Source organism: Musa acuminata, chromosome BXJ2-2 (assembly GCF_036884655.1).
Source record: "Musa acuminata AAA Group cultivar baxijiao chromosome BXJ2-2, Cavendish_Baxijiao_AAA, whole genome shotgun sequence".
Taxonomy (NCBI): Eukaryota; Viridiplantae; Streptophyta; class Magnoliopsida; order Zingiberales; family Musaceae; genus Musa; species Musa acuminata.
Genome location: NC_088339.1, coordinates 24,473,052 through 24,500,922, shown reverse-complemented (window position 1 = coordinate 24,500,922; position 27,871 = coordinate 24,473,052). Strand labels below are relative to the sequence as shown.

General features: G+C 36.1%; 1 protein-coding gene across 5 annotated transcripts; it reads left to right on the top strand.

Moving 5' to 3' along the window:
- On the top strand, positions 1 to 27,595 carry LOC135605504 (rho GTPase-activating protein 6-like). 5 transcript variants are annotated; one of them, XM_065095677.1, is made up of 27 exons: positions 3 to 504; positions 3,837 to 3,921; positions 5,388 to 5,540; positions 6,345 to 6,381; positions 10,970 to 11,046; positions 12,065 to 12,135; positions 12,230 to 12,308; positions 12,389 to 12,533; positions 13,387 to 13,506; positions 13,951 to 14,028; positions 14,249 to 14,304; positions 14,383 to 14,452; positions 16,482 to 16,566; positions 18,867 to 19,110; positions 19,197 to 19,538; positions 19,960 to 20,086; positions 20,185 to 20,261; positions 20,338 to 20,384; positions 21,539 to 21,599; positions 21,686 to 21,769; positions 24,543 to 24,659; positions 24,736 to 24,902; positions 25,802 to 25,871; positions 26,218 to 26,457; positions 26,556 to 26,921; positions 27,042 to 27,150; positions 27,252 to 27,595. In XM_065095677.1, the coding sequence occupies exons 3-27, from the start codon at positions 5,406 to 5,408 to the stop codon at positions 27,266 to 27,268; spliced, it is 3,021 nt and encodes a 1,006-aa protein (XP_064951749.1). In that variant the 5' UTR covers positions 3 to 504; positions 3,837 to 3,921; positions 5,388 to 5,405; the 3' UTR covers positions 27,269 to 27,595. The 5 variants fall into 5 exon arrangements, with proteins under 5 accessions (XP_064951750.1, XP_064951747.1, XP_064951749.1 ...); XM_065095676.1 differs by having other exon boundaries at positions 27,042 to 27,162; XM_065095678.1 differs by lacking the exon at positions 27,252 to 27,595 and having other exon boundaries at positions 1 to 504; positions 24,820 to 24,902; positions 27,042 to 27,245.
- Positions 27,596 to 27,871: the final 276 nt, after the last annotated feature.

Here is a 27,871-nt window from a genome sequence, read left to right as displayed (position 1 = left end):
TTAAAAAAGTTTAAAATAGGATTACAAATATCCGTATGAAAATTATGCTTAAATTACATATCGGTCCCCGAACGACATAAACCTCGAAGGATCCCAAATTGTTTGTTTAACGAAGTATATGTGCCGCGAGGGCTCCACGAAAAGGCTGGGCGTTGCAGAGGCAGACCACCTCCCATTTGCTTCCCACTGTCTGCCAGCTCTTCCGATCCCACATGGGCGTTCCGCAGACGACGACCCCGTGCGAGAGACAAGAAGCGGGTGAGAGAGGATGGCGGAGCGAGGAAGACTCGCGCGCGGCGATGAATGCGGAAGATGGAGAGAAAGAAAGAGGGGGTTCGGAGAAAAAAAGACTTCGGAACGAGGGTTCGCGTTTGCTCGCCGTGGGAGAATTGGATCCTCGTGACGCGTAAGCCCTCCCCTCGATCTCCACACCGCGGCTCCAATGGCGAGAATCCGCACATTGTGACGGGTTTCGCGTCGCCGCGCTTGATCGAGGCTGGGAAGGTGCCCCTCCTTCTTCTTCGTTGCTCTTCGATGCCTGAACTTCTGAATATATTGCCTTTATAATATTCTTTTCTGAGTCTGCAATCGCATTTCATTGGACTGTTCGTTAATTATTGTTTTCTTGTTACTATATTCGGAAATCTTGATGGTCTACATGAACAACCAAAAATTCAAACAGACTATGTTGCACAGCCACGATAGGTCATTGGCTCAATTCTTGGTGATGGCCTAGACTGCCACCTAAGGATGAAGGACAGGAATGATGCAGTTGGTATCAATAATAATTAATCATATTAAAGCATTTTGATACTCATATTTTACCAAATTTTGCTTCATTTACTCTTGCAACAAAAACATGAAGGCTAATGGAAAAGAAGTAGTGTAAATAGTGGATATAGAATTTGAGAAGGCATGTCATGCTGGTAGAAATTTTGCCTACCGATCGCTTATATCCCATCTTTCTGACATGAGTAGACACACTAAGAAAATGGCCTATATGCCTTTGTACGATGAAGCATAGGTGTTGAGGCAGATGTATGGAATGAAGATACTTTAATGTTCTGATCTTCGATACCTGTACTGCACTATGCTTTCTCCATATTTGTCTGAGGGTGCACTAGCGTCATATTTTTCATTTGTTATTCTATGGTTCAACCTAACAAACATCAATTCACCAAGGTTTCCACCATCTGAAATTTCTGTTATTGTGATTTGTTGAATTATCGGTTTCTAATCGAAGCTCTCATCTGGTCATGTCTTAGAACTTGCCCTACATTGGGAACTTTCTAGTTCTTCTCATATACTGTGTTCTTTGGCTAAGAAAATGGAGCTTTCAGTCTGACAACTGGGAATGCATGGATTAATTGAGACTAGGATTCTTCATGAATAAAGGAAAAAGTTAGCAATTAACATACAAGTCAGGGGAACCTTGAAATATTTTTCTTTGTTTTTTTTGCCTTCAAATTATAAATACCACTTGCAAATCGTAAGCTTTATGAATATCCACTTCTTCCAATATTTTTTTTAGCTAGGAAATCAATATCATCATTTAACAGTTGATTTGATGTTGACAATGGGATGTAAAACTTTATAAAACTGGGTCTTCGTGATTTTGAGTTATACTTTGAATCAACCTTGTATTAGAAATGAAGATAGTGATGATGTTGATCATTGGATCGTGACCTTATGACAGACTGTAGAGGCCATTAAGTTGGTTCAGATCATGGATGAATTTGTTACTGAGTTTTTGATTTTTTTTTTCTTTCAGAAAGATTGATGGAAAAAAAAAATTAAAATGTGAGTCAGTTATAAATTAAATCAATGAAGAATGTTCCCGACAAACATATAAGAAACAAGCACCATGTAAAAGCAAAACTTGTGTACACCCACACTAGCTTGTTACAAAATAAGAGAATAAGATATTATTTCTTTTTGTGGTATCATATCTTGGCAAATATCATACTGTATAAAGATGTAAAGTTACAAGAAAATATCTATCCATCTTCCATGCTTATCACCATAAGTCCAGAGATGCTGGTTTTAACTATTTCTAATAGATAGGAACTGTTGCCTTGGATACAATCCCGCCAAATGTGCCTCATGGTTTAATAAATAAATAAAGGATGCCCCTGAATAGAGTTAACAAAAATTACTCTTAGAATTTTATTTCAATAGTAGATCTATAAATATATCAAGGATTTTAATTTCGAATGATACCACCCGTACTGGGCGGTATGTACCGGTCCGCCAGTAGATCGGTACGCGGACCACTTGCTACCGGGCAGTATCAACTTGGCTGTGGCGAGGGAAGAAGAAGCATCGAGGGAGAAGAGAGAGAAGGCGTTCAAAGAAGAGGAAGAATTGAGAGAACCTTGACGCTTCCCGATCCGGCATTGCCCTCCCTTGACGATCCCGATCCAAGAGGTAACGAAGAGGCGGTAGCTCGACTTCTTCTTCGCCGAAGGCCGGAGACGTCTGCGACCTTCGACGTCTTCATCGAACGTTGTAGATGCGGAGAAGACCGCGCGTCCTCTCCTCGTTTGATGCGACGAGGAGAAGAAAAGGAGGCGATGTCGTCGAGGCAACGTACGCCTCCGTTTTTGTATTTTTTATTTTTTAATATTATATATATATATTGAGTGGTACACCTTGGTGTACCGCTCTATCATGCACTTAGCTGGTTTTGTCTAAGTCGTACGACACCCTTGTGTGTCCGTCTGCAAAGTTCAGTCTTCCCGAAACCTCCTATGGTCTCTTAGGACCTACAAAAGAGAAAACGAGTTAGAGAAAGCGTCTCACTCAGGATCCACAAGTAGTCATTTCAGCAAACACTTCATAGTCAATGGAAATTACAAATAGACTTCACAAGCTCTGAATGGTTGCACAACAAAGGGTCCAAAATGGTCCACTACAGACCAAAATCCCGACAAGTGTCCACATGACACAACATTTTTTTGCAAGCCTAGGACGACTACCAAAACCAAAGAAAATGAGGTCACTAAGCCTACTGCCAGCCCTTTACATGTTGTGCAAAACATGAACAAAACCGAAAGATACAGACATGCATGAGTATTACATCAAACACCCGGTTTATAATTCTGTTCGTGTGCCCGTACTGTACTGTATCGAGCAAAGCTCGAAACTCCGGTACAGTATGAAATTACGAACCTTGAAATATATCACAAATTATTTTTGTGAGAATTATAATCAATGAGATTTATGAATCAAGAATCCTTCAGTGTCTACTTTTGAACAGTCAACAGTCAATCATACTTTATCTATCTTGGCTGAATCATGAATTTTGTTCATCATGCTAATTACTCTAATTATTAAGAGAAATACAATTGCATACTTTGAACAACAGAGTTCTTCCTTCTTTTTGCTGAAGATTAAAAGACCATGGCTTTGACTCTGGAATTCTAAAATAAGTTACTACAGCATTTCCTTTGCAGAAATGCAAGAAATTGTGAATAAATCCACTTAACATTGGTATTATTTCTTTCATAAATTATTTGAGCATTTATCTTACGTATCATGGTTTACAACAACTCTGTGGTCTTTGTTTGTTATTCTGCTGTCTTTCCCAATTCCATATTTATTTTATATAATTTATAGCATCTAGCACTATATCACAGGAAACTGACTTAATATTTGTTACTTCTGTTCATTATGAAAAAAAATATTGTCCTCTCTGATGAATCTTCTATTGTATTTTTGGAGAATTAACATATTTCTCACTGTTTCTGTCGCACAAGTGCCTACTTTCTTGCAATAACTAATGTCATGTTTTGACTACATACCAGCAAACACTAATTCAGCCAAATGCCTAACAGGCAACCCTCGCCCATCTAACTGCTCAACGACAAATTAAGGAAGCTTAACTTGTACCTGTTAGACTGGTTGACAAATTGATTATCTGTAAGTTGTGTTATGATGTTCATTGCTTTTGGGAAGTGCTGGTTGAAGGCATAACTTTTTGATTTTTCCTTTTATTTTCCATGTTTCTGTGTTAATTCTTTTGTAATGTCATGTGTTACCTAGTCAATTAACTGATAATGGGAATCCATGGGGATAATAGCCATCAACTTCATTTGTCTCAGACAAAGGGCGAGTGATGAGAATCATCTAGCTTTGTAAAGGATTTCAGAAAAGTTTATTCTAGGCAAAGAAATCAATAAAAAAAGTCATCAACTAATTGGTCCAGAAATTCTCAGAGTTGCGTTAAAAATTGAAAAATCTTTTGATCTTTTTAGAGATTCTTTTTGTATCAAGTGCACTCATTTATTATTTAGATGTTCTAGAAGTCACATTTTGAAAAGGCATACTAATTCCTTAGGAGATTACTCTTGGGAATCATTGCCTTCATTGATTATACTAAGACTCCTAAACCCCTATAAATAGTGGAGTTTGTCAATGGATGAATTACTTCAGATTTGAATGAAAAGAATTGCATCTTCCCTGGTCTCGTACTCTCTTCTCTTATCTCACACTTCTCTTTCTTTCTCTCTACTTCCCAACTTTGTTCTACATCAGCAAGTCTTGTGCAACTCATATTGTTTACCTCGTCAAGCATTAAGATGTATTCTAATCAATCCGACACTTATGTATTCCTTCCAGATATATCTGAGCACAATAAACTTTACATGCATTCTCTGATAGATTGCTCACAAACATCTGTGGAATATTAGAAATTTCCTGATATTTCTAATAGAGGATTTTGCACCTCTTCAGCTCTTCTCCTTAATTTATAACTTCTGCTTGCTGTGTTAGGTACATGGGAGTCCATGCCAACCGAATTTTTAGTCAATGTTGTCTTCTTGTCTTAAAATGCTATTTTGATCTGAACTACTTATCAAGAGAACTCTTGTGCATAAAACTCATCTCTTATTTTATGACTGGATCATTTGCATAATCTAGATCAACTGGTGTGGTTCATTCAGCATGCATTTTGCATTAGGAAGAGATGTTATAGATGTTTTCTTTACCATTTGTATACTCATCGTCATTGCTACTGTACATGGATTTGTTGGATGCACTTTATCCTTGTTTGTAGTTACCACTTGTTGTGGCAGTGCTGCTTAGTTGCTATTAACTGGCTATATTCTTTAACATCACATGGCCTACTGGTTTCCTATCATTTCATATTGTAACTCTCCTGTTTATAGGTATTTGACATACTAAATGGATCTCATTATTCTAATAATCTACATGGCTCTTATATGTAAATATGTATTTCATTTACTTCTTTATATATAATTGTATGACTTAATTTATATACTGTAGACAGACCTAACAATGTTCTTAAATTGTTTTGTTCTGAAGACTTCTGTTATTAGGAATAAAGGAAGATAATGCAGTTGGTTTTGTTTTATTCCCTGATCCAGTTGAACCACAAGTAGCAGATGGCCTCTCCTCCCAGCAGTGAGAATGTGACACAATGTAAAACATGTCGCTGCGGAGAGGGGGATACCAATCTCTTGACCACGAGGGCCTCTGACAATCCTGACAAACAGACATATAAATGTCCTAATTGCGATGTTAGTAAGATTTTGTTTAGTTTAAGAATGAATTCTTTCTGCTGGCACATTTTATTTCACTTGCAAAAATATGTCATGGTTCATGTTGAATTTAAAATTTTCAAAGGTTGAATCTAATTTCATTCTATGTAGCTTGGTTTGTAATGGGTTAAAGCATTTTTGAAGCATCCTTGATTTAGTTACAGAATCTGAAACAAAGTCCAACACTAGGTTCATCCTCGATTTAACTGTTTTACTGATTCTGATTGTTTTTTAAATGGCGTTTCACTCATATGGAGCATAAAAATATTTGTTAGAGTCCACTCTGGAGTTTAGATTTTCTTCCTGATACCTTTATAACCTTCTTTGTTGTGCCTTAAACCCTCCTCATAGTATCTTACTGATTATATTGGATATGATATGAAAGCATGAGTTCAAATTCTTACACCCATTATAAGAACCAGTCTTGTTGGGACACCTTCCAGCTTCCATCACTAACCTGCTATACTTATCCTGATACTCTTTTAACTGGCTTTCACCCTTTTGAGGAGTATGAATCTTTCACAAGCCCTGATTTGGAGTCTAGATTGACTTTTGGATGTTCTAACTGTAACTTTCTATTGTGTGCCTCGGACCCACCTTATAGTAACTTACATTTCATATTTGGTATTGTAAGCATGAAATCATTTCATGATTATATTATAAGATCCATGTTTTATTAAGGAACTTTTGTTTGCAATTGCTAATATTGTATGTCACATGTGCATTCTTTTTTATTAGGCAGAAGATAAGAATGTGCTGATCACTAGTTTGAAATGACTGCAGGTTTTCAAGAGCGGGTCACTTCTTGTTTCATCTAAAGGTAACTTTTCACTAAAGTTGCTGGGCAATCAAGGCATTTTCAATAATGGGATTATTGACATACTAAGATTTTTATTTCTTTTGTTCCTATATATTGTTCTGGTGATCTATTATATGCTTGTTTGGAAAGAAAGCCAGACATTATCCTTACAAAATTCTTATATCATTTACATACCGACTTATGCCTATGTCCAAGTTATGTCTTGCCTTTTTGTCTTTTTTAGCTTACTAATGAACCAGTAAGACTGATTTTTTTTCCTTGTTTTTTCGATTCTTTTAATTCTTTATGGAATAGAAGTAATGATCTTACTTGAACTTGCTATTACTTCCTTCTAGAAAATAGCATAATCGCAAGTCTAGGCATTACTTGTTTGCCGAAACCCGCCTTCCAGTGGCTTAAAGCCTTGAACTGTCATTGAAATTGAATGCTTTACATCTATATTTTGTTCCATAATTGGTGTTGATATTGAGGGTAGAGAATCTGTCATCGGAACCCATCAAGTATGATAGTTGTGACTTGTGAGTCTTGTGACTGCCACATGAAGTCGTAACATAGAGCCCTCTTAGATGGAGAACTCATGATTTGCATATAGAGTAATGAAGATTGATGAATCACCAACTGGAGTTTGGCCCATAATCCATGGGTTAAGCTCAATTCAGGACTTGCAAACCAATATTTTGAAACATAAGCAATTGAATGTGACTGAATGATTTAAATAATTTGTAAAACTACTGTAATAATTTGTTGCATTTAAATATGCATAGGGACCAGTTACTAGGATTTAATAGATATATGAAATAATGAATGCCATAGTTGAATTTAGCCAAAGCTCATGGTAAAACAGAAGGTTTCTCTTTCTCTGCAATGACTTTCACAATGAACACAAAGTGCGTGTCAGATCTAGACTGAATTTAAGATGCTAGGATTCCCCAGACAACTCATGTTCTAGCTGCTGGATAAATGTACCATGTCAGCATGTTACATGGGGTACATCCATATCGTTAATCTATAACACATGTAAATCAACGAGTGTGTTTGGACAATGACAAAAATTTTTGATACATCAATGCATATACCATCTCTACCTGGAATATGCATGTGCTGGTACAGCTCATTGTCCTTACAGATGTATATTTTTGTGGTTAACAAAAGACTTTTCTATGTTAATTATGAAGACAAATTTCAGAATGTGAAAAAAAGGGAAAGAATGTAGCTGGTCAAAGAGAAAGCTGAAGAAACTCATGTGATGATTTATTGGAGAGGAGACAAAAGAGGAAAGAAGGGACAAAAATAGCTTGTATTATATATTCCATTTGATTCAATCCCTGGTAACTTCTTGTTTTAATATAATAATATCCTCTTTGATTTTCATGAATGCTTCCTCTTTTCATCCTTTTGGTTGAAGAAACCAAAGTTTAAAGTTATCCATTATTATTAGTTACTACCTCTAAACATATAAGAGACACAGTTAAAGAATAGCAGCTGCCCTTTAGTTCCAGAACAAATCTGATAAAGGCTTTTGGAAGAACTCAAGTGCAGATTGGATATCTTGTTGACTTTGCTTTCTGTTATCACAAGTTCATTGATAAGCTGGTCATGTTTCAAACATCGTATCTTCCTAGCCCTTTGATTATGCTGTTGAAGACCAAATAGTAACTGTACCACTTAAGATTTAACATTTTGGTACGGTGTGAATATTGGATGGTGGTTGCACCAGACACCAGGGATGTTCCTGTATGGACCAATGTACTGATAGCCGGTATGAGTTTGTATTGTTCAGACCAAGGATTGAAATATCGTACCGTACCGGAGTTTCGACCTTCTCTCGGTACGGTATGGTATTGTATATCGAGTGGTATACCGTTCGGTATATATATATATATATATATAAATTAATATATATATAAGTAAAAAAAAAAATTGGCGACGTCGCCTCTCTCTCTCTCTCTCTCTATATATATATATATAATCTTATATATATATATATATTTATATATAAAAAATTAAAAAACAATGTGTCACATCGCCAAGGCGACGTCGCAGAAAAACTATATATATATATAATCTTTTATTTATATATCTATTTATTTATATATTTATATATATTATATATAAAAAATTTGAAAAAAATGTGCGACGTCGCCTTCTCCCCGTGCGGGGAGACGTCACAGAAAAATGAGGCGACGTCACCTTTATATATATATATATATATATATATATATAATTTATAAATAAAAAATACTGCTCGGTAGCGAGCGGTTTACATACCAGTTTATTCTTCAACCGGTATGTACCGCCTGTACCAGACGGTATCATTTGAAACTGTATACCTTGGTTCAGACAAGTGTCTACAACACCACTTGGTATGGTTTGATATGAGTGGTATTTATCGGTCTGACAGGTTACTGGTTCAGTACACTCGAAGTAGACCTATACCAGGTGGTACCGTCTAATACACTGTGGTACAAGGTTGATAGTGTTTGATACACCCAGTGCTAGGCATTTTTTTTTCTAAATTTCTAAATTTTTATTTTTTGAAATTGGTAGACACAGGTATTTTGAGCACTCAGTACACTGGTATGCAAGGTTCGCTGTATCGTATCGTACCGGCGTTTCGACCCGGGCTCGGTACGATACGGTATCGGTGTACCGGGCAGTACATCAGGGCGTACCGAGCGGTACAGCCTATTGTACCAAACAATTTTATATTTTTTTCATACTGTAGTAGTGCTACAGTATAGCACTGTAGCACTGTAGCGGTACCGGGCGGTCCGCGTACCGGTAACCTGTCGGACCGGTATGTACCGCCCGTACCGCGCGGTACGCTTCGGTATGACAGACCTTGCTAGTATAGACCCATATAGTACTGATCCGATCCCTGACTGGGATACTACTGCTATATGAAATTATAATCCTTGGTTCAAACCAAGAGAAAGTGGAGAGGAGCGGAGGAAAAGGAGGTGGAGAAAGAGGAGGATAAGTAAGGAAGGAAGAAGAGGAAGAGGAAGCCGAGTAGATGGTGGAGTACTAGAGGGGACGAGGAAGCAGTGATGGTGGTAACAACACAGCGGGGAGTGAGGCGGCTAGGAGGAAGGGGGAGGGAGAGGGAGCATGAGAGGAAAGAAAGAAAAGAAGAAAAAAAGCACTTGCTGTTGGTACCTTCGTGTTTAACCATTAAGAAGTGGCAGTACACCAAAGACAGTAATCATAATGGGCAGTAAGCCCGGTTTCAAACTGGATTGTGTGACATTGTTCAAGTAACATGCCCAGAATCTGGCCGAACCAGTAAATACAGGTTGGTCCAGCCTGATCTAACCGACATTTTAATTCTTGGTGCCTCTATTTCTCAAGTCCTATAAACTGTCTCGATATATATATATATATATATATATATATATATATATATATATATATATATATATATATATATATATATTCTGAAAATAAGGTATTTAAAATTTGTTGCATTTTATCAGCTCCTTCACCAGATTGGTGTTTCAGTTAGCTTGCCGGGTTTCAAATTGGATTGTGTGACATTGTTCAATTAACATGCCTGGAATCTGTCCGAACCGGTAAATACTGGTTGGTACAACCTGATCTAATCGATGTTTTAATTCTTGGTGCCTCTCTTGCTCAAGTCCTATAAAATGTCTCCATATATATTTTCTTTTCTGAAAATAAGGTCTTTATAATTTGTTGCATTTTAGCAGCTCCTTCACCAGATTGGTGTTAACAGTTCAAGTGTAATATGGTTCCAACTCTAGCTTCAATATCAGGAACTTGACCATTATTGGACTGGAAGAGGTAGTATGGTTCTGTTGGAACACATTATATGGTCATTAGTCAATTTGGTCAAGATACAGTTGCTTGATGCAGTGGTCCACTACTTTCTAGCTTGGAAGGATCTAGGTTATCTTGGGAGGACTGTTTGGTCTGCTATTTGTTGGTCTATGCTAGTGCTTGTTTCATAAGCAAAGCACAAGGAGACACTGCCATGCATGGGCACTCCTTTCTATGCTTCATCTGGGCACTAAACTTGCACCGGTATGGACACTCCTTTTTTATGCTTTAATTAGACATTGGATTAAAAGTTATGTTGGATAGCAGGTGATTGGTTATTTGTTTGTTAAAGAAGTTGCCAATATATGGAATTTGTAAGTTTCAACTCTAAAAATGAAAGAATAAGCAGGCAACTATTTACAAGAATGACATGCAGTCTCTTTCATTTGTTTTTAACATAATTTTTTGATATATGAACTATGAAATGTATCCTGCTGGGAGATTTTTCTACAGAGAAGTTCAGTTTCTAAACATGACCATGTGCATTCATAGGAGTCCTACATTCTATGACATTATGCAAATAATCTAAATTTCTTATTTTAATTGTTTAGTTATGCTCTTTATTAAAATCTAAGTTTTCATTTTCTATGCTCATTTCTATTTCCCTGTTATCATTAATTACAATCCTCATGTGTCATGGTTTTAGGATATTCTAAATATAACTGGTCGCCGTTGATACTTTTTGTTAATTTAAAAATGTTTTCAATTTTTAGTATGATTCATCTTTTCAAATCATCAAAAATCACAGGAATAGGTTGGACATCATGGAAGAAACGTTGGTTTGTCCTTACACGTACATCATTGGTCTTTTATAGAACTGACCCTGTAAGTATATTATATATGATATCTCATATTTGTCTGACCTTTAGTTTCTATCGCCTACTTTTATGATTCTTTTTTGTTATGATTCTTTTAGTACCTATTGCCTACCTTTAGTATCTATATGCCTGTCCACGTATCTGGGTTGTTTTACGTGTATGAATAGTTTATTTTCTACGTTGACTTATTTAGATGATAACCACTTCAACAAATTCTAAATAGCTGTACTGCCTGATATTCATTAGTTTATATTCGATTACCTACTCTAAACCTCAGCACTTGCTTCTCATATTAACTTAAAATAGGACAAATATTCCTATTAAAAAAAGCTTACTAGTTGCTGCAACTATCATTATAAGTTACTCTAAACATGCAGTTGCTCTTTTGTTAACCTAGGATAAACATTCCCCTGAAATGAGAGTTTGCTAATAACAATAAGTTATTTTAGTTATTAGTATGTAATGTTATTACAGATTTATACTATATTTAATGGTGGGGTCCACCAAAGTTATAACAGTACAAAAGAGTTGACTTTGCATCTGGTTTATATGATTCTCGACCAACATTTTTTTGCTCAATTGCCATATCACCAGAATTGGAACTTTTGATCCTACTATATACTAATAGTCGATCTAACATAAGATGAAAAATTGTATGGTATTTTCTGTAAGTGAAACTGAACTAATTGGTTTAAAAAAAAGCTTAAATGCCATATATGATTTATCCCTCTTAAAAGAACTAGTTTTTCATTCTTTGTTGCCAAACAGGTTAGAAGTGTATGCAAATTTTCTTTTCGTGAAATTACTCTAAGATGTTAAATTCTTACATTCCACTAATCCAGCATGAAGATCTCAAGAAACACATATGTAATTATCCTTTCTTCATGAAATCTATCATTAAAAATTGTGGTAAATTATATTGAGAATTTCAACAGTTATTCCATCTTATAAGAATCAAGAATATAGTTGATTCCTCTTTATGAAGATTGTGGTAAGTTGTGGCACGTATCACTTTTACTTTTCAGGCTACCCTCCCTGAAAAAGGAAGTGAAGCAAATCCTACCCTTGGTGGTATTGACTTGAATAGCTCAGGAAGGTGGGAATATTTGATGTATTATTGAAGTCCTAATCTAGCTAAATGTTGATTGTATTATAACTTGATTATGACTTTGATCCATCATAAAATACAGTGTTGTGGTGAAAGCAGACAAAAAGCTTCTGACAGTGCTCTTTCCTGATGGCCGTGATGGACGAACTTTTACCTTAAAGGCATGCAAATATGTTGCTCCTGTACTTTGTTAGGTTTGTTCAGTTCTTTTCTTCCCCTTCAACTTTCTTTGGTATTACAGGCAGAAACTTCCGAGGATCTGTATGAATGGAAAGCTGCATTAGAGAATGCTTTAGCTCAAGCACCTAGTGCAGTTCTTGCAATGGGACAGAATGGAATATTCAACAATGATGTAACTGATTCAGTTGAAACTTCAAATGATAAATGTATGCCATTTTAAATATATTTGCTTCGGGAACATTATTGTCATTAACTTTTCTGCAATTTTTTGTATTTAACTATTAAAGATGCATCACATTACTTGGTAACTCATGGTATCTTATTGTTTTCTAATTGTTCTGGAGTTCTGTTTGTCTCTGAGCCATCAAGCTGAGCAGTATCTGACTCAAGTTGTGCGACATATAAGTCAGTTCATTCAGAGTAGTGTCTTGATATATGTTTGTTTATAAACATAAAGTTTCTAGATGCTTTTTCACTGTTTTAAAATCGATGGAAATGCTTCTAAAAGTTATAGGAAATATTTGCACTGTTGATCCATATCATGATCAAACTGGGGCTAGTTTCTTCTCTGATTTCACAGAATTTAGTATTATCGATCTAATATGATCTTATTTTGATTTTAAGTATTTCACTTAAATCTTTTTTATTCTATCTCTCTCTTCGTCAGATCTTTTACAATATTATTTTTCCTGAAATGGTCCTTAGAGAGGTTTGACATTTTTTCTCATCTCTCCACAGACCCAAAGTCTTTCTTTTATTTCTCATTCATCCAAGATCTCTGTCTACTCCCTCTCTGAAATATCTCTTGCATCTGATATCTCTCTACTCCAACCTCCAAATTATCTCTAATTCACTTTAATTAATTGCAGAAATATGCTAAAACAAACTGCTCTTTCCATGATCTCTATCTCTCTCATATATTGCAGAAATATTCAATAACTTTCATACAAATTTTCTGTTTGGCTATTCTTGAAGATATGTACAACTTCCTGGTCCTCTGTTATTTTAATCCTATGACTGAGCGGTTTCTGCTTTTCTTTTTTTCTACTTTTTTTGAAGGTGGGGATAGGGAACCTGAGAAATCTACCATAGTTGGCATGCCTATCCTGCTTGCGCTTGAAGATATTGATGGAAGCCCATCTTTTTTGGAGAAGGCCCTAAGGTTTATCGAACAACATGGTAATTTCTGTTTCGCATGCTATCTTTGACAAAACATTCTGATCTTTTTTGTTAAAAAAATGTGCACTTCATGTTATGATGAAGTGTTTTATTGTCATGTTCAGATCAGTTTTATTTTGCTTTATATAGTTGGATCTTTAGAAAGTTGCTTAATTGCATGTGTAAGGCTTGTCCAAACATATTGCTGATGTTATTATACAGCAAATCTCTCTCTCTCTCTCTCTCTCTCTCTCTCTCTCTCTCTCTCTCTCTCTTTCTCTCTCTCTTAAGGCAAATGTATGGCTACATTTTTAGTTCCACTTTTTAGTGTGCTAAAATATATAAAAGTCAAAAGAAATTATGTTCTGTATACTTTTTCTAGTATAATTGAACTTCTCGAAATCCAACTGTTAATCTTTGGCTTAAATGTCTTTATTTATGTGTTTGTCTGTGTCTCTTCAAAAGGTATCAAGGTGGAAGGAATATTGCGGCAGTCTGCCGATGTTGAAGAGGTAAAACGCAGAGTTCGAGAATATGAACAGGGTAAGTTTGCCTTTGTAGGGTATATCTTTTACTTGTTCTGAATACACTATTAACATTTATTTGGAACCTATTCAAAATTTATCCTCTTTATCTGCTTCATTGCTTTTGATATTCGCAAGCAGTATGACATGTGAGTATGAATAATGTTCCAAGCAAATAACTTTTGGTTTTAGTTATGGTTAATACCTTTATTTAAGGACTTTATACACCTCTTTTTCAGGAAAAGTTGAATTTTCACCAGATGAGGATGCACATGTTGTTGGTGACTGTATCAAGGTACAATGCCACTAGAACTATCAACCTGACATTTTTCTGTGAATTATGCTAGTGCAATTAATTTCTTTTTACTTGCAGTATGTGCTGCGAGAGATGTCAGCTTCTCCAGTTCCTGCTTCTTGTTGTACTGCACTGGTTGAAGCATACAGTATGTTTGGGCAGAACTCTTATTTCATATTGTCATAGACGTCTTATTTTAGATGTTCCTTTATCTAAAGCTTACAACTTTTTTTTGTATTAAAATGCATTCCAGATATGCATGTTTGGAAACTGGAATAGAGTCTTTTTAATGCATTATGCATTTATGGGTAGATGAGTTGAGCCAATTTCAATTATTGGCATGAGAAGAGTTACTTGAAGACATGAAATATTTTTATTAGAACCAATAATAAGAATTTGATAGATCCCTTAGTTTGATTAGTGATGAGTAACCAACCCCAAAAAAATCGGTTGTGTAACTTGTTACTTTTTTGTGTTGCTCTGTTGTGTCTTATTTTGGGTTTGATTTACAATTGTCAAATGTATGTATAGAAGAAGAATGAAATATAGGAATACTAGACAAACTTGTAGTCCCAATGAATTCCACTAGAAGTTAATGTTGGGTGATGATAGTAAACAGAGCTTGTTGGACTTACTACTAGCCACTTGGGCTAGCTTTTTTGAGCCACAGGTTCAAATACCCATTATACCTAACTGGCCAATGGGCACATTGAGCTGTCTATGAGAATTGATTTTTGCTGCTATTGTGATTCTATCATCACTAATGTGCAGAAGAGTGAGCCCAATTCAAAGTAGCAAAATACCACATAAATTGTCCAAGTGGCATGTATTGCATGGAGCCACCATTGTACCATGCTTCTTGGTGTGTAAATGACCCGATTACAAATGAATGAGCCCTTGTTTTTGTTTGATCCAAATTAACATGCAGTTCCTTGTGATTGGCTCTGCTTGATAAAAACTGTGGTATCTCAAATAAAACAAGCCTATACATAAAAAGGTTCAACTTCGATCTATTTACAAGAACTAACTATCTTGGAAGCCCTATCTAGAGCAGAGAGGGTGGGATGAAAAGAGGGCCTAAAAGGAGATGATTAGAGGTAATGGTGAGTGGTGACAAGGGTTTAATTGACAAAAAAAGGCAAAAGAGGGGCAAGATTTTCAGAGAATAGGAGAGGGAATATATTGGCATTAGTGAACGGAACCTCAGGGTTTTTAACTTCTAACTATAGAAAGTTAGAAACCACAGCAAATTCATATATATCTATCTCTCCCTCTCTCTCTCTCTCTTTGCTTGTACTGGTCCTATCAGTACCAGTGAATACAAACACTACTATGTTATAATGATATTGGTGCTATGCTAATGTAGTCGTTAAGCAGTATTGGTACCAAACCAAGATTTTAATCCTTGCACGTAGCATACCTTCATCTAATGTGTACTACATCTATTTTACTGAATTTGTGTAAGTATTTGACTTGGCTTCGGCTGGTTTGACGCAGCACTAAATCACCCATAAGCAAGATTCATTTATTTTAATGAGCTAAGCCCAACCAAAGTGTATTGATACCCAATGTTTGATCACCATTCTATGTGGCTGGATGGGTCAGCTCGGTGCCCAATAATCCTGGCGCAGGAAGCGTACCAGGTATTAAGCTCAGTTCTTGACCAGACTTGATAAAATTGTCCATCTGCATACCAATCGATGGTTGGACTGGTAAAAACTACACTATAAAAGTTGGGGTGGTTGATTTTTGATCCTTGGCTAAGTGCATGTGGTACCTTGTTGGCTTGTTCAACGTTCCTAAAGCATAAGAACCAAGATATATGGAATACAAATTGCACCGGACATGTTGTCCTTTACTAGTTGACATAGTGTTCTTCCAGTCCATGGTCATGTTTAAAACATGTGGGAAAATGCCTGTTAAATGTAAGTTGAAAGGATGACATTGTAGTTGTTTGTACTTGGTTTGAACTTTGAAGTTTGAACTTCCATGGTTTTGAAAATTTTCTTCTTGTACTTCAACGAATGCTATGGCACATGAATTACCTAACTTCTTTCACCAAATATAAGATCTAAAAGACCCAGATAATTATATTTAATATTCAGATTAATTATCAAAATTCTTTTTGTTATAATGCAAAATCATGTAACATTAACTTTGAATTTGATATTTTCAAGGAACTGATCGTGGAAGAAGAGTTAATGCTATCCGCTCTGCCATATATAAAACTTTCCCGGAGCCTAGTCGTCGTTTGATGCAGAGGTATATTAGTTACACCTAGGTGTTTATGGTTTTGTTTCTATGTGCCAATAATTGCTTTGTTCTAGGTGATATCATTACTTTCTTGAACCAACAGCTTCCTTTTTGAAAAAAATAATTGTCATAACCATACCTTTTCTCATTCTCTTTGCTTCCCCCACAACATATTTCTGCCCGTACAACTTGTTATCTTTTGCATGTTCTGGATCTTCTGAAATCTGAATATTGATGGTAAGTCTTGGGTAATAAAGTTGATGGTAGGTATTGGGTAATAATTGCCTGGATGTTAAGTTGTCTATCAGGAGATTCAAGGTTAATAACCTTCGCTATGAATTTAGGTGAAGTTCCTTCTATGCCAGAAAAAGGTTTAACATATTATTAGTCTACGATAGATGATCTTTCCAAATGTTTCCACTCTGGTGTAACCGTGCCCTATCGATGTTATTTCTAGTTTCGAAAGTTTTGTGAGTTTATTGATAAAAAATTAGTGACAAATCTTAAAAGCCTCCTCAGATGTGTATTTGGATTGTTCTTTTTTTTCTGTGACTTTCATTCACTATCTTTTACATCTTCCACATTCTTTTAATGAGTTGCTCTCCATGTTTTGTCTTTTCTGTTCATGTAATGTGCTTGCTCTGTCCATAGATTCTCAGGCCGATTGGTGATCTTTATAATGTCAGTATATTCTTCTTGCTTCATATTATTGCTTTTGGCTGATCACTGATTGATTCGTGATTATTAGTTTCCAACTTGTTATATACTTAAGCTTAAATCATTTTTTATGGATGTTTCATCACTTAGTCTTCCACTTTTCCTAATCCTGATTATTTGTCAACATCTAATGCCAACTTCTGGATATTTAATATGTACCAAAAAATGTTAGAAATGGCGTGTAGCTTGAGCAAAAATACTAGTTGGTATGGGTTGGTTTTAATGATCTGAGCCATGACAGGTTAGCAAACCCGGCAATTTTGTTCAGTCCAACTTGGAAAGCTTTACCATGATGCCTGGTCCGGCTTAGAATAGTGCTTACAGCCCAGTACACTTACCACGCCTGGTGGTCCAGCTAAAATATGACCCGTACACACAGGTGTACTGGGCAGCAAGCCAGTTTCCTTTTTATTTGTAACTTTTCTAAAATAATTTGACCCTCTCCCCTCTTCTTTTATCGTCAACTATCAACTGCAGTTGAGAGGTAGCTTGCCATCCTCTCTCTCTCTTGGAGCTTCTCCTTCTCTCTCTCTGTCTCAGCTTCTCCTCCTTTCTCTCTTTGTAGCTTCTTCCTCGTCTCTCTCCTCTGTTTCCACTTTCACCATTGCCACCTCTCTATCTTTGCCCCCACCTCCTCCTCGCATCATTACGACCTCTTCATCTTCCTGTATCACCGTTGTCACCTCCTCACGTTGCTCCTCTTAGCATTTTTGCTGCATCCTCCTCCTTTGCCTCCACTACTACCTTCTGCTCCTCCTTTCTGGTTAACGGTAAGGACCAGTATCATCTTTATGAACCAAATCATTAGAAAGGAGTCCAACAAAAAAAAAAACATTTTGCATATCAAGATTGAATTTAAGCTTGATATTTTAGAAACTATAGTCTAATGCACTCTGGTTTTTTTTTTTTCCCAGAGATATCTTTATATCTTTCCCACAAGTCTAGAGTGCAGCAAAATATAGTCATTTTGTTTAGGGTCCCAGATCTGCCTTTAATTTGCCAAAGATGGACATACTAGGGTTAAGTGAAGTATTAGACAAACTCGTGTTAGATAAAAAGGTTCAAGTTCAAGAAATCTATGCCAAAGTAATTCAATATTATCAAGACATTTTTCTGCAAGTAGGTGACGTCAATGATTGCAAATTTTATCTGAAATAAACCTTGTGCTGTAGTTTTCAAAACACAGCTTAACTCTACTCTTGGGATCTCTTTTACCAGAATTTATACCTTTCCTATAAAGTGTTCCAAATTTCAACTTTCAAGTATCATGTAAACAAGACTCGTGAATTTTTGTACTTGCCACTTTTAATCCTTAAATTTGTGGAGTTGCTGCAGTTCATAATAATAATATAGTTGTTGAACCAAGATATAGAATCCCTATCTTATGGTTTTACATACTAGAATACTTATTATGTAATATTCTGTTGGCCTCTTTGTCATGGGACTTGCTTTCCTTTTCTTGTTTACCTATAGTAGTAACTTTTCAACTTATGTGATATTTAGCAAGTTTGAGATTGATCATCATATTTGGATGTATGTTTTGGGATATATTATTTATTAATAAGATTTTTCACCCTGAATTCTTTTTCCAGGATTCTCAAGATGATGCAAACAGTGGCTTCCCACAAGTCCCAGAACCGGATGTCACTATCGGCTTTAGCAGCTTGCATGGCCCCATTACTTCTCCGTCCTCTTCTTGCTGGAGATTGTGAATTTGAAGATGACTTTAATATGGGTGGAGATGGTTCTATTCAACTTCTAAAAGCTGCTGCAGCTGCCAATCATGCTCAAGCTATAGTCATAATTCTGTTAGAGGAGTTTGACAAAATGTTTGATGTAATGTTTCTTTTCATTCTAATGAAAATTGATTGAATTTATTTGTTAGTTTATCCGATCTTGCTGAACTAATAAATATTTGTTAGGAGGATCTCTTGCATGAGGGCTCAGCATCATCAGATCTTTATTCTGATTCTGAAGGTGATCTTGAAGATGATGTTTCAACTGATAATGACATTCCAGAAGATCATGATGAGCATGACAGCAATGATGACTTGACTGATAATGACATTACTGAAGATGATGGATATCATGATGAGCATAACAGCAATGATGATTATTCGGATAATGACATTCCAGAAGATGATGGATATGGTGATGAGCATAATGGCCTTGAAGCTGATATAGATGATGATTCTGAAAATTCATGCAGTGAAACAAATAGTGAAAGCCACAACAACATTGGAAATGATCCATATGATAATGAGGTTATAGTTCCTATGTTTTCACTTAGTTATTTTCTTGAAGAATTTACTTCATTTTACATTTATCTGGGTTATGTAATGTTTGAATGGAAGGAGTAAATTAAAAGACATGTATGGGCCAGTATATGTATATGCTTTCGTACCCAATTGTTATGGTAAAAAGGAGAAAAAGTAGTATGTTACATATATGCACCTGGTTGGTTGGTCTCGACTGATCAGTACAGCAATTCTTGGGTGGTATACAATGAAATTGCATTCTTTGGTTGTACAACTATTACTACAGTTATGGTCTTGTAAGACATGAAAAGTCCTTTTTTTAATGCTTATAAATACCTTGTTAGTTGAAATGGTCTGATCAAATTGTTTTAAATAGTTTTTATCTCTTTGGTTTCTTGGTCTTTTCTGATACTGCTTGTATTTTCAGCTCATAGACAATCAAAAAAGAGGTGGTGCATCTCTTCAAGAACATCAAAAGTCATCACAAAAATCTGATATTCAAATTCCTGGTGATTCTAGCATACAGAAACATGAAACCTTGCTGCACGATAGTGGTAAAGCCATAGCTTTGCATGGTGGTCTTTCCCATGAGTGTCTTAGTGATTCGCCGCAAGTCCCATGCTGAGGTTTATAAGTCATATTTTGCCTTCAGATGATGGAGAAGGTGCAGATAAGCCAAACAAACTAGTCGTCTCCATAAAACGACCTGCTATTTGGGGGCGCACTCCTGTGAGTATATTTGTATTTCATTATTGCTTCCCTATAATAAATCAAAATTTTTTTCTTATATATCTGCAATATCCAGGCAAGAAAGAACCTTTCCATGGAGTCAATTGACTTAAGCGAAGATGAGTATGTCATCTATTTACTTAATGTAACTTTTCTTGATTGATGTGATCTTTAAGGTCCTATTTGGTATGCGTTTTTGAAATTCTGGTATTTCCCCCAAATTCAAAGTGGGACTCAATTTCCAACAAAAATTCCCATTTTTGTTTTGCAACATTTTTTAAATATTAACCTAGGATTTCGAAATTCTAACCATATTTGTGTTTGATGGAGGCAAAATTTCATGCATCTTTCATGTATACCCTGGTATTTCCATGGTCCTTAATTTCCAAGTCCTAAGGGTACTGTGTGAACCCAAATCCTCATTTTTATAGTCTGCTGACAGGAATTTCTAACCTGCTCAATTTCAAGTGGAGAAAAGATGGTGTTTGGGTGAAATCCTGAGGTTTCAGAGAAAACCCCCACTAAATCTACAATCCAAACAAAACCTAAGTTTTCTTTTTCTTCTTCTACCGACACTTTTTTGTGTTTGAGGTGTATCATTTTCTTATGTAATCCAAGTGTGTAGCTAAATTTTGTTCTATAAGTACTTGATCAGGATATCAATTATGCAGGACTTGTTTTAGCTAGAAACTCTCGCAGGCCCTAAACAATGTTATGCATGACTTTGGGTTTGTTTATTACTGCTTAGACCTTTTTTGGTCAACATGCTGTGTTTTGACTTATGTTCGCAGTTTGCACTAATTGTTGTTGATTTTAGATATCATAAATGTTATGGTAAGTTATATTGCGACATGCATCTTGTACTCTGTTTGCTTCTATGACATATAAGAATTGTTGTATATAAATTTATAAATTCCATATTACTTGCTCGTGGTTTTACACTTTGTATCTTAGGAGCTATTGTCTGACTAATTTGATTTTCACCTAAGGTGGAAATGACCTACTACATGTGTTTGATCATCTTTTGGTCATATTATGAATGAGTTGGATCTGAATATGATCCTTGCCTGATTGATCACTAGCTTGGGAGTCGTTGCCAAAGAATTGTATCAACTATTCCTGGAATAAAGTTTTGCCTTTTTTAGTTGGGAAATGAGTCTTGTATTGTCATGGTTTAGAAACCTCTATGGCTACCGATATCAAAATGTTTGTGCTATATTCTTGTATTGAGTTAGTAACACTTTTATACATAAATATTGGTAACATCCTCTTGACAGGAATGCTATTCAAAGGCTTGAGAACACTAAGAATGACTTACAAAATAAAATTGCCAAGGAGGTACCTTCTTTACTATGACAATTGAGAATTTGGTATACGTATATATTGTTATTCATGTGTAAATCAAGCAATTCTTTTGTTTGAAGGTAAAAGGGAATGCAGTTTTGCAAGAGAGTTTGCAAAGACGAAAGGAAGTTTTGCATGAGCGCCGTTTAGCTCTTGAACAAGAAGTAAGTACTGCACGAGCACCATTTAGCTCTTGCATGAGTGCCGTTTAGCTCTTATTTTGTTTCAGTTAAACCATGATTCTTTTTTCTTGTAAAGCAAAAAGTCATTTGGCCTTCACTTTCTTGCTACAACAGCTAACTCTTTTGCCTGGATCGATGATGGGGAGTTAATTATATATATTTGATCTCAGTAGAAGGTTGTTTGTGTCTATCATGTCTTTGATTTGAGTGTTCATGTTCTGCACTAGGTCGTTGTTAACTGATCATCAATAAGAAGACTTAAAAGAAAGTTACTTTCTTGTTTTCTTCTTATGCTATGAATACAATTTCTATGCACTTGATTAATAGTCTTGTACCAGTTTAATTTTGTCATCTGAATTGCTTGCCCAAACAAATGAACGGTGAATCAAAACATGGGTACTGTGTGAACCGAAATCCTCATTTGTCATAGAAATGATTTCTATAACGATCAGAAACCTTTCAAACTCCAAAACAACATTAGGCAGCTGCTATATTTAGAAGTTAGTAAATAGTGGATTGTACTCCTACATCAGAAGTAGGCCTAATGAGTGATAATAAGACACACCTATAATGTTGATCCTAACCGATGTTCGCCTAGTCCAGTTGGTCCTTTGTTATAGTTAGGAATTTTAGATTTCAATTAATTAACTTGTAAATCATGGTTAAAAAGTTACATTTTCAGCAGATAGTATTTCATGAGAATTATTGAATATACAAAATAAATTTTAGGTTGATTGGTGGTCATACTGAGAATATTAGGAATGAATGGAGTAACATGAATCTAAGTTTAAAATTTCAACGGCATTGCCTGTTTAGTTAATAGTTAGCATGGTCATGCCATCAGCAGTACATGACAATCCACCATGCCAACAAGTTGGTGCCACTGATTCACTGAGATTGGAAAAAAGAACTAAGCGATAACAAAAAGCCTACAAAAAAAAGTATAAGACTCAACGACTCAACTGCTGCCACCCTCATTTTCTCTGGCCTTGCCATGGTGGCATGACATGCAGGCACAGATTTCCAATGTGTCTAATTTCTGTACATTACCTGATCACTGTACCTGTTTGGTTCCCTGTCAAATATCTGTTTCAAGCCAAAATGAATAGTAGAAACCTGTTCCTATAACTTTCGAGTGAACTGGTGTTGGATCCCCCTTTAGATCATTAAGCTGTCTGTCTGCTCAAGAATTATCAGACTATTTCCTCAAGAAGTCGTGTAATTGCAAATTTTGTTCTAAAACTTCTCTAAAGGGTCTATGATTTTTTTCGAATTTTTCTGTGACTCATATCCATTGTGGTTCCTTTTACATATATAAGTGCGCAGATTGCTGTCTATGCATCTATAAATAAAGATGCTGCTGGATTAACTGCCTATCAGATGATCTCTTAGTGACTTTCTTAGTTTTTCATTTGTATCACCTGAGTGTTACATTCAACTCTAAAGCTGTTGCCAGCTTTTTCTTGACATGCATTTCCTGTTCTGACATGCTATGAAATGATTAAGGCTGTGTTTGGAAATGTTCTAATGCCAAACCAGTCCTTTTACATGGTTTAGGTAAAACTTTGAACCTATCTTTTTTTCTTCTTAATTTTTCCAGTTTGTATCTCCTGTTATCCTGTTATTTGGTTGAGATTACAACAAGTTTTTAATTTTGCCCAGTTCAGTATGATTCGACCGGTATTGACCAGTCCAACTGCCAACCGTGATGTGGACAACTCAAACTGGGTAGTCTGGTCCGGTTTGTCAACTGTTGACTCTTTTCTTTTAGATGTTGTGTCGCCCAATGCGCTAGGGCTTGTGAGGAGCTCATGAGTCACAACTCTTTCTGAGTGTCTCCTCTCTGCTGCTCATCACTGCTCATGTGGCTGCCGCTTGCCACTCGCCGCCTACCGCCCTCATCTCTGGTATATCTTCTCCTCCTTTTCCTCCACCTCTTCGTCCACCACCTCTTCCTTCTTTTCTTCCTTTTTCTTTCTTCTTCCCTCTTCTTCTTCCTCCCCCCCTCTCCCTGTCACAGCAGATTGTATCGGTACCATGGTGCATTCCAGAATAAACAGGACCCATATTGGTCGAGCCATGGACTGAACCTGTATTGGTCTGGCCATGAACCAAACGGGTCCGGTACCCGAAATTGGATTCCTTGGACAATTGGCAGCAATGCGGGTCATGAATACTTATGATTCTGACTAGGATGACTTTGAAATTCTGCTGGAATAGTTTTTTGCACTGAGCTTCATTGTTAATGTCCTTTTTTTTGTGTTCCATCTAGCTTAATTTTATCTCAACTTAATTTATTTTCCAATTCCATGTACTTGCCAATATTCATTTCTTGTATTTGGAAAACATTTTGACAAGCTTCAACTTGAGCTTTATTATCTTGATTCTTCCTTGAACATCTTGTTATATAGTAGTTGCAAAGGTCCAGTTTCATTTGTTAGTTTATTGACAAGCAACTTAATATGACTTTACATAAATAAATACAAGAATGGTTGTTTCATTTAACATGGTAATTGTATCTGGAGATTTTGGACCTAAGCAGATAACAAAGCTTATAATACTTTAGGTCCTCCAACCATCCTACAAACTTTATTCGTGTATACCTCTTTCAAATGAAGTTTTTGTATCGCTTGTAAGAAATGTTATTTTGGTTCACTCACTGTGGAGTTCAATCATTTTTGTATGTTATATCGTTTTCACCAGTAGGAACGCTTGGAAATTTTGCCACAATTGAAATATATCTCTGTTGAAACAGGTAGAAAGATTGCTTGAGCAATTACAAAATGAGCAAGATTTGAGAGCATCTTTGGAGAATGGACTAATGAACACGCAACCTGGGAATGCATCTCTTGTTTCTGCTATGGATAGCAAGGTTAGTTTAAAATGAATTGCGTTTAAGTAGATAGCTGATTTTGCACTAGATTTATACTTGATAGTTGTGTTAAAAGACAAGGGCAGATCTAGAGGAAGTTGCTCTTGCTGAAGCAGATATAGTTATTTTGAAGCTGAAAGTTGATGATCTTCATGGACAGCTTAACAATCAGCTAAAACGAAGCTGTGTTTCCTTATGTGAGTCATGCAGCAGACAACTTCATATTAGTGATCATTCTGGAGAGTAAGAAAACTCTTTCTTTGTGCAGTTCGATATGATATATTTACCTTGTTAGTTCTTAATGCATTATTATCATTTCCCTATTTTAATGGCTTTTTTTGGTGAGATGGACTGCATATGTATACTATGGTTTAAAATGAAGTTCCTTTTTTATTGAAACTTATTTGTTACATAAATAACATCAAACACACCTACATGATAACAATAAATCAAGTTTCTAGAATCAGGATAAAGTTTTTCATTGGCCATAAAATTTAAGATAAAGATTGGCCTATTCTGACCACCAGATGGTCGAAGTAGCTGAAATAATAATTTCAAAAAAGAAAACATTATAAGATATAAATAAATTTAGGAATCTAGAGGAAAAATATATTTATATAATTTATTTTCTTTGGCATCAGATGTGGCTGTTGCTTGTCACTTGATTGGATCTGATTGGATCCCAACCAATTTGGTTGTTGGTCTCTGGCAAAGGAACTGATCGACTGGCTAAACAGATCTAGCAACATTACAGCTGGACTTAGTTCCTCCCTTTTCTTTTCTTTCCTCCTGTGCTTTTCTTTCCTCAATGGTCAGATTTGGACCAGGTCTGGTATCTGACTCATTTCCGTCATACTTGTTATCCTCCACTTCTTCTAGTTCTCTTCTTCCTCTTCTCTTGCTTGTCTGATAATGACAAGCAAGGAGGATCTGATCCTCTTCTCTTAGAAAGTTATCTGCTGTTGATTGACTTAACATGGTAATAATTGAAGCATATCAAGGACTATGATACTACACGTAACTAGTTTGCTAGTTTTACACCTAATCAGATGTATAGATCGCGACTACACAAGTAATGGATATTGGAATATTATTTCAGGGGAATTATTTATTATACCTTGATGAGTATTTGTTTGATACAGGAAAACTCAGTTGGAAGATGTTAGGAGTATCAATCTTGTTGATCAACACAACAAGTTTTTGAAACAAGCAGTAAGTTTATCATATCAATAGCCTTCCTTGCAATTTTTACATATTCTTTTCTAATTAACTGGCATACAATCCTTATGGAGCTGATGATCCAAGTTGGTTTCTTTAGTGGATTAGTAATTGTACTAAATTAAAATTTCCTATAGCTGATCAAATTGTTATTCATAAAGCACAGGACATACTACCTGTACAAGTCTACTTGAAGATCTTGTTTGGTTATTGTCAGCTGTATCTACATTCCACCTCGAATGATATATCTTCTTTAATTCTTTGATTTGATATATCTTGCCATTCTTTCAAATCTTGTTTGATAATATATCCTAATTAAAGGGTATAACTTCTATATAAGGAGGACGCTTTGTCTGGAGTAGCCCATGAGGCCAAGCCAGTAAAAGAGCAAGAGCTACCTTTTTCAGAAATCACAGAGCCTTCTCTCGATAAAAAAAGTGATCCCATTTGCCAGAATGCTATTGGCTTGGGCACTAGAAGTTCTTCATCCACTGAGGACTCACTTTCAAAGTTCTCCAAGCAGTTCCAAACGAGGCAAAGTAATTCAGAGACTCCAGTTAGCTGCATCTCATACAGTGAGGTATGCTAGTATCTTATGAGGATTTCTTGCTTATCTACTTATGCACATGGTTGTATCACCGGTACTCATTCAGATGACAATGCAATTTATCCATGCAGCGTAATGCTGACTGTGAGAATGTAGAAACCCAATCCCGAGAATCAGTGTCACCATCAGATGGGCAGCCGTCTGAGAAGCAAAGAATAGACATAGCAAATCAAAGCCGTAAACTATCTAAGGGACTTGGTAACGATCCATCTACTGAAGAGTCTGCGAGAGTTGGCCAAATTACTGCTTCGAAGAACTTCACTTTGGGCTGTGAAGATGTGAATCAAGCCCAAGATTCCTCTTTACCTGGGAAACAGTCCTTGCTCAATCAGTGGCCAACTAAAACAGCATTGGATAGTTTGAGATCTCAGACTTCTGCTAGTGTTTCATCTTCTGAGCCCAGTGGAGTTGCAAAGAGACTCTCTTCCAGACCTGAGGTAAAAAAAACTTTTGTAATAATCATATTATGCAACAAGTTATTTCACAGTAGATTTCAAGGGACTCACTAACTGGCTTGGAAAGATTGAGTTTGATTAAAATATTCTGATTCTACTCAGGAAACTGTCTCTTCAACAGCATCTGCACTTGCTAAGTTGACAAACCGCCTAAACTTACTGAAGGAACGTCGTGCCCAACTAGCAAATGAGCTTCAAATTATGCATAATGGTCAGGGTTCAGGTCCAGATGTCCCTCCCTTGAGAACCAATGCTTGATGACTGAATTAAATTGAAGATATCTCAAGGATTTTTGTCTTCCTGACTGTACAGGTGCTTCTTCCACGTGATGATGATAATTGCTCCTCTCAACTTGGTGAATTCCCTTGAAGGCTCAGGATCATGTTGTCCTGACGTTTGTGTAAGCTGGATGCTTATATTTCATCTCTGCTTCCGAGAAATTACCAATGGGAATACGAGGTTTGTGATAATACCTGTCTGAAAACAATTCCAGTGTTGGGTAGTGACCGAAGACAGCCGAGCAGAACTCTGTTCCATAGGGAGGGGCGCTTCCATAATCCTATTGTCTCTACCTTTCCATGATTGTCTTCTGACCACATGCTTCAAAAACAATTTTCTAATTAATTTTGTTTAATAAATCTCATGCTCTGTCTGCACTTTCCTCGTTTGTTTTGCTTCTCGGCCATCTTCATGAAACATAATCTGGAGTAATTGAGCTTGTAATCTTCCATCAACATATTGTTCTATCTCATGGCTTTGCTGGTTATCCAGTAGCTAGGCATGATATCGAACTTGTTGAATTTTAGAGGTAGAATGCTGTAGTGTACCGAACAGGAGAAAATAGTGGAAGAAAAGAGTCGACTTGTAGCTCCAAAATGTTTCACATTGTGTTTAGATAATGTTGGTGGAAGACAATGTCTCCTTTTTTTTTT